Source organism: Dendropsophus ebraccatus, chromosome 2, assembly GCF_027789765.1.
Source record: "Dendropsophus ebraccatus isolate aDenEbr1 chromosome 2, aDenEbr1.pat, whole genome shotgun sequence".
Taxonomy (NCBI): domain Eukaryota; kingdom Metazoa; phylum Chordata; class Amphibia; order Anura; family Hylidae; genus Dendropsophus; species Dendropsophus ebraccatus.
The window spans coordinates 8,529,440-8,541,060 of NC_091455.1; the positions used below are offsets into that span (position 1 = coordinate 8,529,440).

At 51.5% G+C, this 11,621-nt stretch overlaps 1 protein-coding gene across 2 annotated transcripts; it reads left to right on the forward strand.

The window, feature by feature from the left end:
• Positions 1-535: 535 nt before the first annotated feature.
• Positions 536-6,553, forward strand: EXOSC4 (exosome component 4). 2 transcript variants are annotated; one of them, XM_069959796.1, is made up of 4 exons: positions 536-582; positions 3,896-4,067; positions 4,399-4,605; positions 6,015-6,553. In XM_069959796.1, exons 2-4 carry the CDS (start codon positions 3,897-3,899, stop codon positions 6,384-6,386), a joined length of 750 nt encoding a protein of 249 aa, XP_069815897.1. In that variant the 5' UTR covers positions 536-582; position 3,896; the 3' UTR covers positions 6,387-6,553. The 2 variants fall into 2 exon arrangements, with proteins under 2 accessions (XP_069815897.1, XP_069815898.1); XM_069959797.1 differs by lacking the exon at positions 536-582 and adding an exon at positions 652-990.
• Positions 6,554-11,621: the final 5,068 nt, after the last annotated feature.

Genomic DNA, 11,621 nt, shown 5'->3' on the forward strand with positions numbered 1-11,621 from the left:
ACACCATTCACGTTTGACTAACTACAGCACGGTCCCATTGCTCAGACTCTTTTTCTAGTGTTTATATCTGACCAAAAGCAGCAGAGATTGCTGATAGTTGTGATTTCTCCCACTTCCTACACTAAACTAGCACAGACTGATATGCTGTGAGGTAACTTTGCCTCAGAGTAGCTATGTGATCAAGCTCAAAGAATATTTCATTTAAAAAAAAAAAACCTCCTCTCTGCTGTAACATGATGTTATATCTGAGGTGTAGCGGCAGCTGACCGCGCGCTACACCGGTATTTTTCATCTAAACCACTGCTGTACAGCGCGCACAACCACCCGCACCCCACCAAATCTCTTCACAAAATGGCGCCGACCGTGCCGCGCCGCCTCTTTTATACCAACACCGCTGTACAGAGCGGATAGCGCCGGAGCACTAGCGACATCTAGTGGTAGGAAGACTGCAGCTACACTGTAGGAGGCTGCAACGAGTCAGAGCGAGACTGGGTGTGACGTCACTCCCACGTGACCAGACTCGTGTGGGAGGAGTTTGTGAAGTCGGCCGGGCTGTTTGCTGCGCTATAGGAGCGACCGGGGGTGAGTCTGCGCATGCGCGTGCTGGATGTGTGAGCGTCATTCACGTTCTGTGCGATATTAGCCGGGACAAAACTACAACCACCATGATGTCCTGCCGGGCGGAGTCTGATGGGAGTTGTAGTTCTTCCCCAGCTGGACCTCCAGAAGCATGGCCATCGTATGTTACCCATAGCAACAAATCATTTTATCGGATGTCAGCTGAGCCAGATTGGTTGCTATGGGCAACAGAGGGAAAGCTGCTAGAATCCAGTGTAACGAATCCTCCCCTGTGTTATAGACGACGTGGTGCAAAAACTATTGTAAATGTGTAGAACATAGGGTGAATGCACACGCCGCAGTACTGGCAGGAATATGCGCATTAACGTGGCTGCACAATGTTAGCGGATTCGGCTTCCAGCTTCCCCATTGGTAAATTGAATGGACCATCAGCGCACTGCGCCAGTCTTTTCAGCAGTACCGACCCCCCCAGTATGACGACCCCCCCAGTACGACAACCCCCCCAGTATGATGACCCCCCCAGTGTGATGACCCCCCCAGTATGACGACCCCCCCCAGTACGACAACCCCCCCAGTATGACGACCCCCCCCAGTGTGATGACCCCCCCAGTACGACAACCCCCCCAGTATGACGACCCCCCCAGTGTGATGACCCCCCCAGTATGACGACCCCCCCCAGTACGACAACCCCCCCAGTATGACGACCCCCCAGTGTGATGACCCCCCCAGTACGACAACCCCCCCAGTATGACGACCCCCCCCAGTGTGATGACCCCCCCAGTATGACGACCCCCCCAGTGTGATGACCCCCCCAGTACGACAACCCCCCCAGTGTGATGACCCCCCCAGTGTGATGACCCCCCCAGTGTGACGACCCCCCCAGTACGACAACCCCCCCAGTATGACGACCCCCCCAGTATGACGACCCCCCCAGTACGACAACCCCCCCAGTATGACGACCCCCCCAGTATGACGACCCCCCCCAGTGTGATGACGACCCCCCAGTGTGATGACGACCCCCCAGTGTGATGACCCCCCCCAGTGTGATGACGACCCCCCCAGTGTGATGACGACCCCCCAGTGTGACGACCCCCCCAGTGTGACGATCTCCCCTGCCCTGTGCTCCCAAAAAGACCGGCACAGAGCGTGCGTGTATATAGTGTACGGTGCAGAGCTGTGTGTGTATGCAGTGTACAGTGCAGAGCTGTGTGTGTATGCAGTGTACAGTGCAGAGCTGTGTGTGTATGCAGTGTACAGTGCAGAGCTGTGTGTGTATACAGTGTACAGTGCAGAGCTGTGTGTGTATACAGTGTATGGTGCAGAGCTGTGTGTGTATATATAGTGTACGGCGCAGAGCTGTGTGTGTATACAGTGTACAGTGCAGAGCTGTGTGTGTATACAGTGTATGGTGCAGAGCTGTGTGTGTATATATAGTGTACGGCGCAGAGCTGTGTGTGTATACAGTGTACAGTGCAGAGCCATGTGTGTATACGGGGTATGGCGCAGAGCTGTGTGTGTATACAGTGTACGGTGCAGAGCTGTGTGTGTATACAGTATAGGGTGCAGAGCTGTGTGTGTATACAGTGTACGGTGCAGAGCTCTGTGTGTATATAGTGTACGGCGCAGAGCTGTGTGTGTATACAGTGTACGGTGCAGAGCTCTGTGTGTATACGGGGTATGGCGCAGAGCTGTATGTGTATACAGTGTACGGTGCAGAGCTGTGTGTGTATACAGTGTACGGTGCAGAGCTATGTGTGTATACAGTGTACGGTGCAGAGCTCTGTGTGTATACGGGGTATGGCGCAGAGCTGTGTGTGTATACAGTGTACTGTGCAGAGCTGTGTGTGTATACAGTGTACGGTGCAGAGCTCTGTGTGTATACGGGGTATGGCGCAGTACGGTGCAGAGCTCTGTGTGTATACGGGGTATGGCGCAGAGCTGTGTGTGTATACAGTGTACGGCGCAGAGCTGTGTGTGTATACAGTGTACGGTGCAGAGCTCTGTGTGTATACAGTGTACGGTGCAGAGCTCTGTGTGTATACAGTGTACGGTGCAGAGCTGTGTGTGTGTATACAGTATAGGGTGCAGAGCTGTGTGTGTATACAGTGTACGGTGCAGAGCTCTGTGTGTATACGGGGTATGGCGCAGAGCTATGTGTGTATACAGTGTACGGTGCAGAGCTGTGTGTGTATACAGTGTACGGTGCAGAGCCATGTGTGTATACGGGATATGGCGCAGAGCTGTGTGTGTATACAGTGTACAGTGCAGAGCTGTGTGTGTATACAGTATAGGGTGCAGAGCTGTGTGTGTATACAGTGTACAGTGCAGAGCTGTGTGTGTATACAGTATAGGGTGCAGAGCTGTGTGTGTATACAGTGTACGGTGCAGAGCTGTGTGTGTATACGGGGTATGGCGCAGAGCTGTGTGTGTATACAGTGTACGGTGCAGAGCTCTGTGTGTATACAGTGTACGGTGCAGAGCTCTGTGTATACGGGGTATGGCGTAGAGCTGTGTGTGTATACAGTGTACGGCGCAGAGCTGTGTGTGTATACAGTGTACGGTGCAGAGCTCTGTGTGTATACAGTGTACGGTGCAGAGCTCTGTGTGTATACAGTGTACGGTGCAGAGCTGTGTGTGTGTATACAGTATAGGGTGCAGAGCTGTGTGTGTATACAGTGTACGGTGCAGAGCTCTGTGTGTATACGGGGTATGGCGCAGAGCTATGTGTGTATACAGTGTACGGTGCAGAGCTGTGTGTGTATACAGTGTACGGTGCAGAGCCATGTGTGTATACGGGATATGGCGCAGAGCTGTGTGTGTATACAGTGTACAGTGCAGAGCTGTGTGTGTATACAGTATAGGGTGCAGAGCTGTGTGTGTATACAGTGTACAGTGCAGAGCTGTGTGTGTATACAGTATAGGGTGCAGAGCTGTGTGTGTATACAGTGTACGGTGCAGAGCTGTGTGTGTATACGGGGTATGGCGCAGAGCTGTGTGTGTATACAGTGTACGGTGCAGAGCTCTGTGTGTATACAGTGTACGGTGCAGAGCTCTGTGTATACGGGGTATGGCGTAGAGCTGTGTGTGTATACAGTGTACGGTGCAGAGCTGTGTGTGTGTACAGAGTACGGTGCAGAGCTCTGTGTGTATACGGGGTATGGCGCAGAGCTGTGTGTGTATACAGTGTACGGTGCAGAGCTGTATTTGTTTAGACAGCACAGTGTAGACTCCTCCCACACATGTGACTGATCACATGGTGGTGACATCATCGCAGGTCCTTCACGCCCTGGTCGCCTCTCTCTCTCACATGCTGCAGGATGGCCGGGCTGGAGCTGCTGTCGGATCAGGGATACCGGGTGGACGGACGGAAGGCCGGGGAGCTGCGTAAGATCCAGGCCCGGATGGGAGTGTTCGCTCAGGCCGACGGCTCGGCTTATATCGAGCAGGGGAACACCAAGGCGCTGGCTGTGGTGTACGGGCCCCATGAGGTGAGGGCCACCGCCTGGGTATCACATTGTGCTAAATACCTATAACAGCCAATCACAGCTCTGCTTTCATTTCATATTTTAGTGTGGAAAGTGATAGCTGCGCAGTGATTGGTTGCTATGGGCAACAAACAGATTCACCAACTTTCTACTAGTCATCTGACCATAGCAACCAATCACAGGACTGCTTTCATTCTCCTCACCACAATACAGGCTGAAAGCTGCTCTCTGATTGGTTGTTAAGAGCAGTAAAGGTAGATCCTTTCACAATAAAGCTTTATTGACATTTCTCGACGCTGACATTGACGCCGTTTTCTGCATTTCTTACCCTTAGATTCGAGGATCTCGTGCCAAAACCCTCCATGACCGTGCAGTGGTGAACTGCCAGTACAGTATGGCCACCTTCAGCACCGGGGAACGGAAACGCCGGCCACACGGAGACCGCAAATCCACCGAGATGACCCTGCACCTGAAACAGACATTCGAAGCTGCCATCCTCACCCAGCTGTACCCACGCTCCCAGATAGATATCTATGTACAGGTGACTACAATCTATTACTCTCTGGTATCAGCCATGTCAGGCTGGGATGGGGGAGGCTGTGACTGCAGGACAGGTATATACAATCTATTACTCTCTGGTATCAGCCATGTCAGGCTGGGGGGGGGAGGTGACTGTAGGACAGGTATATACAATCTATTACTCTCTAGTATCAGCCATGTCAGGCTGGGGGGGGGGGGGAGAGGTGACTGTAGGACAGGTATATGCAATCTATTACTCTCTGGTATCATCCATGTCAGGCTGGGGGGGGGGAGATGACTGTAGGACAGGTATATACAGTCTATTACTCTCTGGCATCAGCCATGTCAGGCTGGGGGGGGGAGAGGTGACTGTAGGACAGGTATATACAATCTATTACTCTCTGGTATCAGCCATGTATGTCAGGCTGGGGGGAGGTGACTGTAGGACAGGTATATACAATTTATTACTCTCTGGTATCAGCCATGTCAGGCTGGGGGGGGGAGGTGACTATAGGACAGGTATATACAATCTATTACTCTCTGGTATCAGCCATGTCAGGTTGGGGGGGGGGGTGACTGTAGGACAGGTATATACAATCTATTACTCTCTGGTATCAGCCATGTCAGGCTGGGGGGGGGAGGTGACTGTAGGACAGGTATATACAATCTATTACTCTCTGGTATCAGCCATGTCAGGCGGGGGGGGGGGGAGAGGTGACTGTAGGACAGGTATATGCAATCTATTACTCTCTGGTATCATCCATGTCAGGCTGGGGGGGGGGGAGATGACTGTAGGACAGGTATATACAGTCTATTACTCTCTGGCATCAGCCATGTCAGGCTGGGGGGGGGGGAGAGGTGACTGTAGGACAGGTATATACAATTTATTACTCTCTGGTATCAGCCATGTCAGGCTGGGGGGGGGGAGGTGACTATAGGACAGGTATATACAATCTATTACTCTCTGGTATCAGCCATGTCAGGTTGGGGGGGGAGAGGTGACTGTAGGACAGGTATATACAATCTATTACTCTCTGGTGTCAGCCATGTCAGGTTGGGGGGGGGGGGGTGACTGTAGGACAGGTATATAGAATCTATTACTCTCTGGTGTCAGCCATGTCAGGCTGGGGGGGGAGGTGACTGTAGGACAGGTATATACAATCTTATTACTCTCTGGTATCAGCCATGTCAGGCTGGGGGGGGAGGTGACTGTAGGACAGGTATATACTATCTATTACTCTCTGGTATCAGCCATGTCAGGCTGGGGGGGGATGACTGTAGGACAGGTATATACAATCTATTACTCTCTGGTATCAGCCATGTCAGGCTGGGAGGGAGATGACTGTAGGACGGGTATATACAATCTATTACTCTCTCGGGGAGAGTATATGTGTAATATACTTTATAATATTTTTTCCTCCCTCACTTTAGATCCTTCAAGCAGATGGTGGCAATTACTGCACGTGTGTGAATGCAGCCACCCTGGCGGTGATTGATGCCGGCATACCCATGCGGGACTATGTGTGTGCCAGCTCGGCCGGATTCATCGAGGACACACCGCTGGCAGATCTCAGTTACGTGGAGGAGTCGGCAGGAGGACCCCAGTTGGCTTTAGCTCTGTTACCCAAATCTGAGCAGATTGCATTGTTGGAGATGAACTCGCGGCTGCACGAGGATCACCTGGAGCGGGTGATTGATGCAGCCAGCAAGGCCTGTAAGGACGTGTACGCTGTGCTGGAGCAGGTGGTGCGAGACCATTTACAGGAGGTCTCCGCACTGGTCGGGGATCGGGGGTCTGCATAGACAGTGACTCTTCTGGAAGCCAGAAGTCTGTGTGTGGTCTGTAGGGGGAGCTGTAAACACCAAGGAAACCCAAATAAGCCTGGACTCTGCTGTCTATATTTTTCTATGTTTTGGTTTAATAAAAAGAGTTTTTTTCATAGTAAAAAAGCTCTGGTTTTGTATATAAAGTTTACTCAACTGCATTTAAAGGGATTGTTCACCAAGAATTTTTTTCTTTCGAATCAACTGGTGCCAGAAAGTGTCAGATATTTGTAATTAACTTCTATTAAAAAATCTCAAGTCTTCCAGTACTTATCAGCTTCTGGATATTCTGCAGGAAGTGGTGTATTCTCTCCAGTCTGACACAGTGCTCTCTGCTGCCACCTCTGTCTATGTCAGGAACTGTTTAGAGCAGCAGCAAATCCCCATAGAAAACCTCTCCTGCTCTGGACAGTTCCTGATATGGACAGAGGTGGCAGCAGAGAGCCCTGTGTCAGACTGGAGAGAATACACCACTTCCTGCAGGACATACAGCAGCTGATAAGTACTGGAAGACTGGAGATTTTTAAATAGAATTAATTTATAATCAATATAACTTTCTGAAATCAAGAAAATCATGCGGCTATTCCATTTATCTCTAAGGGCCTGATGCTGATAGTTCAGCATTTTGGCTATGTCCATGGAACCCACACCAGCTGAATTTCTGACAGCCGCTCAACTCATGAGACATAGGACTTCTGTACTAGTGATCCCAGTGCTCAGACCCCACCAATCACATATAGGCTCACAGGTCTTGCAGTTTGTTTGATTTTTTGTTTATTGCTGGATCTATTATAGGACAAATATTCCTCAACCTGTATAAGGGTAGCTTCACACGTACCAAATCTGCAGCGTATTTCACGCTGCGAGTTTGCAGCGAAATCCGTTGTGGATCCATGTAGTGTGAAGTTAAATGGGTCACATACCCGCAGCGGATTTTTTATTCCGCTGCCAGTATGTTACCCGGCCCCTTTTAAAGAGAAGTCCAGCGGAAATTTTATTTAAATATTGTATTGCCTGGATAACATAGTGATGTCACTTCCCGGATAACATGGTGATGTCACTTCCTGGATAACATGGTGATGTCATGACATGACTCCCAGAGCTGTGCGGGCTGTGGCTGCTGGAGAGGATGATGGTAGGGGGACACTGAGCATCCCTCTGCCATCATCCTCTCCAACAGCCACAGCCCGCACAGCTCTGGGAGTCGGGTCGTGACATCACCATGTTATCCAGGAAGTGACATCACCATGTTATCCAGGAAGTGACATCACCATGTTATCCAGGAAGTGACATCACCATGTTATCCAGGAAGTACCATCACCATGTCATCCACGAAGTGAAGCCTTGATGCAGTAGTAAGTGCAGGGAAAAAAGCACTTTATAGGCATTTCCTGTTGTGTATATTGGGGATTTGTATAACTTTTGGGGGGCAATAAAATAAAAATTTTCGCCGAACTTCTTTAACCCCCCGCAGCCCCCGGCCCGGAGTATACATTACCTGCTTGGCACCGCGGCTGTGTGTGAGGTTACCGGCCAGCCAATCAGTGCCCGGCAGCACCGACGGGAGCTGGGAGCCTCACACACAGCCGCGGCACCGAGCAGGTAATGTATGCTGCGGGGGCTTAAATGGGCCGGGTCACATACTGGCAGCGGAATGAAAATGTCACTGCGGGTTTGTGACCCATTTAACTTCACACTACATAAATCCGCTGCGGATCCGGTACATGTCAAGCTACCCTAAGGTTACAAACACACTTGGCGGGTCTGCAGCGAGTCTCCATGCTGCGTTTTTGCAGATCCCGGCCCTATACTTTTAATGGCAGACAAACACACAGCAGGGATGTACATCCCTGCTGCGAGTTTGTCTGCAGCCCACCCCATTAACCCCCCGGCCGCCGGAGCTGATACTTCACCTGATCCCGGCTCCGGCGGTTCCCGATGTCTTCAGCAAGCCGGAGCGGGGACCAGGTGAAGTATATGCTCCAGCCGGCCGCCCGATCGCACGCCCCCCCCCCCCGCAGCACCGATCGCTCGCACGCCCCCCTGCAGCCCCAGCCGTGCGATCGGTGCTGCGGGGGGGCGATCGGGCGGCCGGGGCTGTGGGCAGCTGGCTGGAGGATATACTTCACCTGGTCCCCGCTCCGGCTTGCTGAAGACATCGGGAACCGCCGGAGCCGGGATCAGGTGAAGTATCAGCTCCCGCGGCTGGGGGGTTAATGGGGTGGGCTGCAAACAAACTCGCAGCAGGGATGTACATCCCTGCTGCGTGTTTGTCTGCCATTAAACGCATAGGGCCGGGATCTGCAGCGAGTCTCGCTGCAAAAACGCAGCATGGAGACTCGCTGCAGACCCGCCAAGTGTGTTTGTAACCTAAAGAAGTGTCCCGACATAATAACAATGCTATATATGCTGCTGGGCGGGATGTGAAAATAATAAACGTTACTCATTACTCCCTGCTGCTGAGTGCTCAGCCAATCACAGGCCGAGATGGAATACTAGTGGCCAGGCCTGCCCTCAGAAGCAGGGAGAAAAGACAAATCTGGATGGGAAATCTGCAGCATTTCCACCATGTGTGAACATAGCCTAAGGCTACACAGGGTCTTTGCTATGTGAGTTGCAAGGTGACAGCACCGATATGTATACAGGATACACTGTACATATAGAATATACTGTATACTGGATATCCTTGCACTGGCTTTATCTTCAGGCCCGCCTCCTCTGGCTGTCAATCACTCCGGAGGAGGCGACAGCCTGAAGTTACAGCAGCGACCGGAGAACCAGATGTCGGATCACAAGCAGTGCGGATGGTAAGTATACACTGCTGCTTGTCATCTAGAAACTGACAGCAGAGGTATATACATATCCTATACCCCAATATATATATATATATATATATATATATATATATATAATCTGTTACAGGTGTGGCGAAGTCTTAGGCAGCACCACCGCAGTGAGCAATCAGTAGGCTCTAGGTATGAGGGTTCGTGCACACTACGGAATCGCAGCGGACAACTTGTCGCGGATTCCGCAGCTCGTGGCCATGCACGGATCCACCCGTGCCATAGACTCCATTCTATGCACGGGCAGATTCCGCCGTCCATCCAAAGAATGACATCTTTGGACGGACGGCAGAATCTGCCCAGGCCTAGAATGAAGTCTATGGCGCGCGGCCGTGAGCAGCGGAATACTTAGTGTGCACGTACCCTAAGGTAGCAAATCCAGGTATAGGACAGCAAATGACTATGTAGCATAGAGGGTGCAACAGCACAACTGTGGCAACAATGTAACGGAGTGGAATAAAGCGCTGAGCGCTTACCCAAAGCTGTTCTGCGAATCATCATATTAAGCGGGGTGTTAGGAGAACAATGCAGGCACGTTCTGCAGAGCGAAGGAAGGGAGGAGTCCTGAAATGGTCATCATCAGTGGAACGCGCCTGCATTGTTCTCCTACCATCCCGCTTACTATAGGCCCTATTCCACGGAACGATTATTGGCCGTTATGGCCGATAATTGTCCTGTGGAATTGACAGCAACGATCAGCCGACATTGTTCATGTCGGTTGATCGTTGCGTCGTTTGTCTTTCAAACATGTTGAAAGACAAACGACTGATACAGCAACGATCTGCAGCCGTCTCTCCGTGGAATAGGAGCGTCGGCAGCAGACACTGTATCTTATGGGCTGCCCAGACGAACAGTGATCCCCTGGGCAGCCCCCCGCAGCCCCCTTACATCTTGGGTATGTGAATGGGGTCGTGTTATGTTCCACAAGAAGCTGTAACTGCAAGCTAACGCTCTGACAACCTAGCACTCTGACAACCTAACACTCTGACAACCTAGCACTCTGACAACCTTACAATCTGACAACCTAGCACTCTGACAACCTAGCACTCTGACAACCTAACACTCTGACAACCTAACACTCTGACAACCTAGCACTCTGACAACCTAGCACTCTGACAACCTAACACTCTGACAACCTAGCACTCTGACAACCTAGCACTCTGACAACCTAACACTCTGACAACCTAACACTCCGAAACAACAACCAATGGCAGCACAGGAACATGAGCCTCACCAGGCCTCACTAAACCGCACCCAGGTCTGTGTGCTACTGAAAGTATGGAGGGAAGCATGGAGACGGCTTATTTACACTGAAATACAGCGTTTCACCAGTATTGTATTTTCAAGTAGCGTCACAATGCAAGTATACATGTGTGCTAATACACTCAGTACAGTATAATTATCCATCCATACATTATATACAAGTGTAATATTAAGTGTCCACAATACTGTGATCTCATAATGTGTGTGCACAAACCAGTCTGACACAGTGCTCTCTGCTGCCACCTCTGTCCATGTCAGGAACTGTCCAGAGCAGCAGCAAATCCCCATAGAAAACCTCTCCTGCTCTGGACAGTTCCTGACATGGACAGAGGTGGCAGCAGAGAGCACTGTGTCAGACTGGAGAGAATACACTGCTTACTGCGAGACATACAGCAGCTGATAAGTACTGGAAGACTGGAGAATTTTAAGTAGAAGTAAATTATAAATCTATATAACTTAATGACACCAGGGGATTTGAAAGAAAACAACTCTTGCTGGAGGTTATTTTTTACACTCCGTGGATCAGGTGCAGAGCAGGTGCTTCTCCCCACTAATGGGGGGGGGGGGGGATGGTTGCTGGCAGCTGGGGCAGGCTGGAGGAGCTGTTAGGTCAAATTAGGTTTGATTCGGCTTCAGTGGCGGAACTACCGCCGTAGCAACGGTAGCGGTTGCTACGGGGCCCGCCGCATCAAGGGGCCCGGCCCGGCCAGCTAGTCCTTGTGTCCTGAGTGTGTGTGAGTTAATTTTCTCCCCAGTTAGGCCACCCGGGGAGAAACTGTCTGGACTCTGTATTTGAACAGGCCCGCCCCGGCATCTGTCCCCGTCTCTGTCCCCGCGGCCGCCTCTCACGTTGCTGAGTTCCTGGGCGGGCCGCCTCCGAAGTCACTGCTGAGCCGTCTCCTCCCCCACGTAAGTGCACGCATGCACGCAGGTCCTCTCTGCTGTGCCGTACCGTGGGGGAGGGGGGCGGAGTCACAGTCACAGGCGCCATTATTGAGGAGGAGGCGGACTGTCAGAGAGCAAGTGACTTGTGCGCCCCAGAGGTATCCCTGCTGCTGCAGCTGCTGAATAGCTGCCTGTCACTGGGGGCTGGGGGGGGGGAATGATG

Excerpts from the sequence above, each read along its gene's own strand:
- EXOSC4 (XM_069959796.1), top strand. The coding sequence starts at position 3,897 with ATGGCCGGGCTGGAGCTGCTGTCGGATCAGGGATACCGGGTGGACGGA. Across the intron at positions 4,068-4,398 it reads TGGTGTACGGGCCCCATGAG|ATTCGAGGATCTCGTGCCAA; the intron begins GTGAGGGCCACC and ends TCTTACCCTTAG. Across the intron at positions 4,606-6,014 it reads AGATAGATATCTATGTACAG|ATCCTTCAAGCAGATGGTGG; the intron begins GTGACTACAATC and ends CCCTCACTTTAG.